Source organism: Alligator sinensis, unplaced genomic scaffold, assembly GCF_000455745.1.
Source record: "Alligator sinensis unplaced genomic scaffold, ASM45574v1 scaffold138_1, whole genome shotgun sequence".
Lineage (NCBI taxonomy): Eukaryota > Metazoa > Chordata > Crocodylia > Alligatoridae > Alligator > Alligator sinensis.
In genome coordinates, this window is record NW_005841862.1 from 546,028 (window position 1) to 554,315 (window position 8,288).

An 8,288-nucleotide genomic window follows, 5' to 3' on the forward strand; every position below is an offset into this window, starting at 1 on the left:
GTTGTCAGGAACCTGGTTGTCCACGGGACAGGGGCCCTCTGTGGGGGTCTTGGCACTTACTTGGGGTTGGGGGTTGGAGGGGGGTCACCCTGGCCTCCCCAAACTCACTGGCTGAGTGGGGGAGTGGGGTAGTGACACTGCTGGGATGCTGCCTGCACACCCCTGTGAAGTGCTGGGGGTCCCTGGGCAGGGTGTCTGCTTGCCCCCATGGGTTTGGGAGTTTCTGAAGTGGCAGGTTGAGCGTCAGATGTGTTTACAAGGCTTGGGTTCTATGCGGTTTGGGGGATGCTGGGGTCAGCTGGGTGGATATGATTTGGCTGATTTGACCTGGCCTGGGGCACAGAATGTGTTCTGCATCCCTTTGCAATAGCAGAACTGCTCTTATTTCACTGGTGTCAAAAAAAAAAAGTGAAAACTAAGTGCTGGCATTTTTTGAGGGACCCGTGGACACTACCCTGGGGGGACCCCTTGAGTCTAAAACAGTTGAGAGCCCCTGATGTAGAGCCCCATTTATCATCAGTGCTTGCAGTATCCTGCACTGGGGAGCGGGGATGTGCCTGTTGTGGCCCAGTGGTAGATCCTCCGAAATGGGCTCCAAGCCAAGAGCAAGGGTCCGGTTATGAAGCATTGGTTGGCTGTTTAAACTGGTGGCTCTCAGCCTTGCTTGACTCGAGCAGCCCCTTGCGAAATGCCAGCTCTTAGTTTTCACTTGGGTTTTTTTTGGCTATAGAAGAATACTAGAGCCATTCTTCGGTTGCAAAGAACTCAGAAAGACCACAACAGGTCAGGATGTTTTTAACACCGGATTCATATTTGTAATCTCTGAGTTTATCTTGTGAATTACCTTGGCTCACCTAACAGTGTTAACTAACATTGGGAAAGGATCTGAAGGCACCCCAGGGTGCCTCAACACCCTGGTTGAGGGACTCAGTGGCTTCAGAGTCGTTTTTCTGGTGCTGTTTCAATTTCTTAATACTTTTGTGTGAAAGCAGCTGAGTGCAGATACCTCTTTTTCCCCAGAAGCAGTGATGTAAGGTACTTGTGCTGTATATGTAACTTACCTGTAAGCCACCTTGGTTCAAATATAGGAGCATGCCATTTTTACATGTGCCTGCTGTTGGCTGCAATGAAGAATATTGTTAAGGAGAAAGGAATGGGATAAGGTAGTTACACGCTGCTAGTTCAGCCCCATATGAGATGACTGCCATGCAACTTTCTCTAGCTAACAAATGGTTGCCAGAGGGGGGTTCCTTCATAATTCAAGAATGGTGTAGGTTAGGGGTACATAAGATTGAGTCTGTTTATTGGGCCATTATCACAGGACTTAGAGATTCCTACTGTTGAATTTCTGAGTATTAATTTATTCTACTTGCAAAACCAAATACATGAAACCTAGCTCAGTGAGGTCCTATCACACTGAGGTTTGGATTTTTTTTTTTACGTTTTTTTTAACATTGTTGTTTAGAAGTGCTGAGTTTCCCCCTGTAACATCCGCAGAAGCCAACCACATCATAATACTTGAAAACTATTGTAGAAATGCTATAGAAATACAAAGGTTATATACTTATTGAACTAATTGTGAAGCATTATTGAAGTAGATAAAAATATCCCTTTTTACTGTTTGGGTAATCTTAAGGACAGTGAATTGACCAAGGAGTTTAGGGCTGACTTATTTTCCTGGGCTTTAACTTGCTTAGCTATGATTTGCTTTTGAAAATTATCTTGTCCTTTGGTGGTTACAGTGACTGGGGAAATTGCATCCATTTCATCAATCCTGAACATGCTGGGACACCATGTCATAGCTTGCCTTGGAACATAGGATCAGACTGCTTTATAATGTGTAACTCAGCCTCACAACATTCTTGTAACACGATATCTTGACATGATACAATGTGTCATGTCCACAAGTTTTCCAAATGGTTTTGGAGTAAGAACTGTGAAAATGATGAGTCTAGGGGGAGGGGCTAACATAGTTTCGGATTTCTTTGTAGACAGTCCTCTTGTGTTTGGAACTTTATCAAACAGTACTTGGCTTGTCCCATCTGTGTATGGGACTTTCATTGTTATCTGGAAGCCTGGCATAGTTTCCAGTGGAGTTGAAAATCTTAGATATCTTGTAGTACACATTTTATATAACTTTATAACTTTTGTGGTTTGTTTTTGGACTGAAAGAACTGACAAAAAAGTGAGAGCTGTTCCACATGGTGCTTGATATGTCATTTTGTTTCTTTTGTAGTGGAAAGCTTGCTGCTTTGGGCTGATGCTTTTAAGAACAATCCTGTGCTTATTAGGGGCCTCTACTTGGCATTTGGCCAACTTTAAGTGAAAGTCAGTTTTGGACTCTTGCCACTTTAATGCAAACCATGTGTTAGTGGCAAATATTGAGGTGGATTGTAGAAACAAGTCAGATGCTGAACCCCCGTGCTCTGGGAATTCCTGGTGTTGTGATTGCTGCTTAGAACCCACATCTCCCATTCAGTCTGTACTTGGCATATGTAGATACTAAAGTTTTTGTCCTGACAGCACTTTCTTCCTGAAATATTTTTTTTTTTCTAAAACAGTCCCTTTTCCATAACCTGCCTTTAAACTAATCATAGGAAAGCAATAATAACATATATAAAATACAATCACCTGCAGTCTGAGAAAACATTAAGCCAGCTATGCTTATCAGCAAGGACCTACTTAATTTGTGATTTTGTGGAAATCACAACATCTGCAATTGTCCATGAAATCAACTTAAAAAAAAGTAATAAAAATAAAATGCTGGCTCCCCAGTGGGAGCCAGTGGTCATTGCTGCCTTGCAGGAGCTTCTGCTTTTTGGGATCAAAATTTCTCTGGTCTAATCCATGTAAGTATGGGTGTTCTTTTACAAGGCTCCGATCTTTCAGTCTCACCAAAGGCAATAGAAGATCTACCCACGTTGTGATAACAACAGGTTCAGGACCTAAGATTTGTTCATATTTTAATTCTATAGATTTTTTTTGTGACTCCTTTGAGGTACTTTCAGTATTAATCATTTGTGTGGCTCCTTTTAAAACCAGAATCCCATACCTGGGTACTGTCACTAGCCAAAGCTGTTGAGAGTAATATAGCATAGATACAAAGTAACTTAAAACCCTGGGAATAGACATTAGGACTTCTTGGCTCACTCATTCTGTGACATCAGAAATATTACAAGTTGGATGGGCTTCAATGGGGCTTGTTTGTACTCATGATGTTGCATTGTTCTGGAGTATTTCCAGTGAGCCAAATATAAAAACCATTGAGGTGAAAGGAGGATAGAAGAGTTTTTAGATAAGCCGGTAGCTGCTTCTGTGAGGAAGACAGGTTTACCGTCTTGTTCAGTGGAAAGGGGAAAATCTGCACTCAGCTGCTTTCACACAAAACAATATTAGGAAATTGAAACAGTACCAGAAAAAAAGACTCTTAGGCCAGTGATTCTCAGCCAGGGTGTTGCAGCACCCAGGGGTGCCTTGAGATCCTTTCACGGGTGCTACAAGGTGCTACACAATGTTCACTTCAGTTAAAACAAATTATTATTTTTTATTCCCAAGTACTTTAGAACATATTTATAGGGTAGAAGCTAAAGTGCTGGATCTTGAAGCAGCCAATGTCTGTCTTTACATCATATGTATTTTAAATGTGGTGCAAGCTTCCAAATGCCCTGCAGTTTTCATATCTGTAGGCTTGGGCACAGATTAATGATGGGTTTGCTGCCTCTCGCCTATTGTAATGGATACTTAATGTAGGCGGAGCACTAAGGCTCACAAAGTTTGCTGATCATGTTTTAAGCCCAGGAGATGTCTTGTTTTGGGCTTCCTGGTTGTTCATTAGTGCAGATATCCTGTTCTGTAGAGGAAACATTATGCTGTTGTAGGTAAAAGAACTTTAATTTTTTTCCTTCAGTGAAATCTGAGGGTAGTTAGGTATATCATACTAGATTGGGGGAGCGGGGGGGAGCTGGAGCTACCCCTTTCAGTGCTGTTGCTGCCCACCCTGTCAGGAAGCAGCCGGCATAGCCCCTGGCCCTGAGCCTGCAGCAGGCAGCCTGTCCTCACCCCGTGCACAAATCTGGGGGACACATGCCTTCCCTGGGGGCATGCACAGTGCTGGGGAGCTGCCGCCCCCTCCCCCCCCAATGTCTCCCCCGACAAGCTGCCTGTGGGGTAGCATTCATTGCCCTGGCTGGGCAGTATCTGCCCCTGCCCCACTCCCTTCCTCACTGTGGGGACCTCGGTCTTTCCCCCCACAGCACGCACCCCTTCCCTCCCTCCCACGGACTTACTGGCTGGACATTGCTCTCCCCTCTACCTGGCTGCATTCCTGTAATTTGGCTATCTGATTGGTATCAGACGATATGGCTGATTAATAATCAGCCATCAGTATCAGCCAAGAAAATCTTTATCGGTGCACCCCCAGTGGCAGGTGCTCTCCCTATACCATCTTGGGGGACAGGCTTCCACCCACCTGACTCAGGGGTTGGGTCATTTTGGTTCAGAGCTGGAAAAGGTTGTCTGCCCCCCTACTAGATGAAACGCATCTGATAGAAGAAATCTGTCTGGCCAGTTACTGACCTCTGGCATTGGGTCTGCTTTGTTTTGTCAAACCCCTTAAATATCTGGATGTGATCTGTTCTCAAAGGCTTAATATCATAAGCCTTTGAGAATAGAACTGGGAAGATGGCAGTGTCTTTTTTCTCAGTGGTGTGACATATTCCATAACTAATTCTATTATTCTACTTAACTTCATAACCTCATACCTTGTTTTGATCACCACCCTGTTTGTCAAGGAAGACTTCATGAAGCTTCCCTTAGAATTTGTTTTACATCATTACTTAACCTCTGTCCTTATAGTCCAAGATCTAATGTGTACTGGCTCCCTCTGACCTCGGTCAAATCATTTAACCTTTTGTCTTAGTTCTGCCCATTTCTCAAATAAGGAAAACTTTCTCCACAGGAGAGAGTGAGGGCTTACTTCTTTTTTGGAAAGTCTATTGAGTAATGAAAAGTGTTCTAGAAGTGATGAATTCCATTACTGTTTCTGTCTTCCCCTTTGGGGGTGAAGCACTGTCTTGTAATGGCCTTCAAATGAAAACTGGAAAATGAGCTTGGGTTTTTCATACAGAACAACATGCTGCCAGTAGACTATCAGAATTGTTTTTTTCAGTTGCTTCTTAATATATTCCAGCAATCATGTGATTTGAACAGTACTGTACTGGAAATGCAAATAAGTCTCTCGGCTTAATTGTAATACGATTTGTAATCGTTTTAGCTAGCGTATTTTAATTGTGCTGGTTATATCACAGTTAACAAATGTTTGTTCCCTGATGTGTTTTTTGGGACAGCTGACCAAGCTAACTACTTTTTTTCCCACTTCCTTTTCAGGAGGGACCTCAAAGGAAAAAAAGAAAATCTGAAGCTGTGGAAGCAGGTGAACAGTTGGATCTGTTGGCGATTGGTACGGCGGTTGGCAGTATTTTGTTATACAGCACAGTAAAAGGAGACTTACAGAGCAAACTAGTAAGCATTACACACTGCATTAGTATTTATAAGCTTATGATTTAAGTGTGCTATCTTTTTCATCTTTTGCTCAAAAATCAGTTAACTTTGATGTAATTTTTAGTTTTGAATGGTTAAATGATTACATTCTTGTCTGCAAGAATGCAGGAGAAACCTGGGATTGCACAGTGTCTATAAGGTTGCTTGTATGTAGGTTAAGAACTTGCTGTTATACAGCTAGTATAATATCCTATGGTTTTATGTGCATTCATAATTCATTCTTTTCACTTGGAGAAGATAGTAAGGATTCAGTTAGACCCTGTGATACTGACCCTGCCCTCGAGGTTTCTAAGAAGTCCATCAACTAGGGCAGAGATTTCTGACACCGGTAACAAGAGTCAGGCTTTCTGTCTGCATAAAGTCTTGTGAGACCTCTCCATGGTTTCAGTCTACCCCCTTAGGTGGCATTTCATCCTTCTGTCATCTTTTCATTTTACTCAAAACTCCCATTTCCTCATCAGTGCCTTTTTAATTCAGATTTTTATTGTACCAGCATCTAAGATGTATAATTATTTGTGTAAATGGTAGCCTGAAATATTTGTGTAACCTATTCCTGAATGCTATTACTTATGCGTTGAGGCAGTAGGTGTCTGGGTTAGTGAGAAAATGCATATATATAAAAAATATGCATTTACTGAGAGGTTCCTGCTCTTGGTGGGTCTTCATGCATGTCATTGTACTTATTTCGCATCAGAATAATGGATTATACTTGGTATGTGCTTTCTTTTTAAGACATTGGAATTGGAACAGCATTCCTTACCACAATAGCTGAGAAGTCATTTTTTGTCTTGACACGTATCAAATTAAAATTTTTCCTCTCTGCTTGAGCAGACTGCCTTGCTGTGATGATACCCATTTGGTTTCGCTTACTACTGATTGGCAGTGAAGACGTTTTCCTCTTGGCTGTCTGAGCAGGCTTGTGCTGACTTAAATTGAGAAAATTGAGAAATATAAAGGAAACGTAGCTTGACCTTTCAGCTGCATATAAAATTAATATAATCCTGGGGGAGTCCGATTAACTTTTTCTAGGCATGTTTCATTTATTACCTATAGTAGAACAAAATCTTTGTGATATAAGTTCTAGTAGAAGGTCTCATTTGAAGCATAACCAGTGCATGTTGTTTCACACTGAAATGTCTCTGACATATTTGGCACCAGAATTATTTGATAACTTTGATCATTGACCAGCCTTCCCTAAAATCCTAAGATTGGAAATACTTGTAGTAGTAGTTCTAGTTCTTCTCCTCGTCTTTCCTCTCTTCCTCTCTCAAAATATCCTTTCTTTTGGGTTTCAGATTTGGCCATTGCTTAGTTTGTGTCATGACAGTTTCCCATCCTTTATCTTGTGTGGCATCCTGATAATAACAGTGAGATGTTCAGCAGTTTGCTTTGCTCATTAAGCTGTTTGTTCCCCATGCTTATGTGTGTGCAGCTATTTTGATCAGACAGATGAGAGACGTAGTTGGTATGTCTTTCTGAGTCCTTTGGTCTGGTCTAGAGTGATCAGCATGAGGTTGTGTATATAGGCAGCCATTTAGTAGTTTGCTTGGACAAGTGGTCTTTGAGATCTGCGTGGCCAAGGAGAAAGACTAGCAAGGTCTGTAGCTTGTTTTGCCACTGGGAGGAAGATTAGGGGTGATTTCTCCCTTTGTGACTTCAGAGTATAAGTGAAGTTCACCCTTTTTACAAACCTATTCAGAAACCTAGTATGCTTGTGTCCATGACACACTCCCACTTGCACCAAGAAAAAAAGTGGTAGACAAAGCCCATCTCTCTGGGTAAATACTCTTGTCTAAATTCTCCATATGTTTCCAAAATGTGAATTAGCCCTTCAGAAATTATTTGTATATTTTTAATAGCAAGAAAATGTATATGCTGAAGCCTCTTTCACTTGCCCACTAATAATCAAAGCTTTTGCTTCTTTTTTAGGATGGTGGTCATGACAATAAAATAAACTGTATACGGTGGCACCAGGACAATGGTTGCTTGTATAGCTGTTCTGAGGACAAACACATTGTGGAGTGGAACTCACAAACCTGCAAAGTTAAGTGGTGAGTAGGTCTGATTTGCAACCATGTTCAGCAGCGTTTCTTTTGCACTCCTTTTTTCGTAGCTTTTAGTCAGAATTGACACAGCTTCATGTGCAAGGAATTCAGGCACTGGTTTTCCATGCCAGCAATGGCTGATGTCCAGTTGTCAGGTAAAGTTATCTGGGATCCTGGTTTTCTGAGATTAAAAAATTGCAAATTCTCTGATAAAACCCCCAAAATCCATGATTAAAATTAAAGGCCTTCCACACACCTCCCCTGGCCCTGCTAGTGCTCCTCACTTTCCCCCACAGCCTTCCTAGCCCTGCTGGCGCCCCTCTTTGCCCCCACAACAGCCTCCCAGCCCTGCTTGTACCCCTTGCCCCCCACCCACAGCCTCTTCCCCCTTGCCCTACCAGATGGGGCCCCCAGCTGCCAGAGCTATGGGACCAGGGACTTGGGTCCACAGCTCCCTGCCCCCAACAGAAGGCAGCTGCAGCAGGAGCACGGAGTTGGCTCCCCCACAGCTGCCTGCTGCTGACTTAGGCAGGGACAGGGCTGGCTCCTGGTGGCAGTGCGAACTCCCAGGGGGTAAGGGGAACCCGCGCCTCTACATCTGTGCGGGGGCAGGCTGCAGGCTTGAGCTCCTGCCCTGCTTCCCTCCTTTGGGCTGCTGTAGCCCTGCAGGCAAGACCCGGCATA

The 8,288-nt window shown here is 43.0% G+C and overlaps 1 protein-coding gene and 1 non-coding gene across 2 annotated transcripts in view; both read left to right on the top strand.

The window, feature by feature from the left end:
* WDR43 (WD repeat domain 43) overlaps positions 1-8,288 on the top strand; it is a 37,890-nt gene that overhangs the window by 1,719 nt on the left and 27,883 nt on the right. Inside the window, exons 2-3 of the mRNA XM_006016581.1 lie at positions 5,386-5,520; positions 7,489-7,610. Of these exons, the coding sequence (XP_006016643.1) occupies positions 5,386-5,520; positions 7,489-7,610 (257 nt within the window). The remainder of the gene's footprint in view (positions 1-5,385; positions 5,521-7,488; positions 7,611-8,288) is intronic.
* Positions 6,397-6,474, top strand: LOC112552064. The gene has a single exon (XR_003096401.1). It is a non-coding gene; the product is annotated as a small nucleolar RNA SNORD53/SNORD92 (small nucleolar RNA).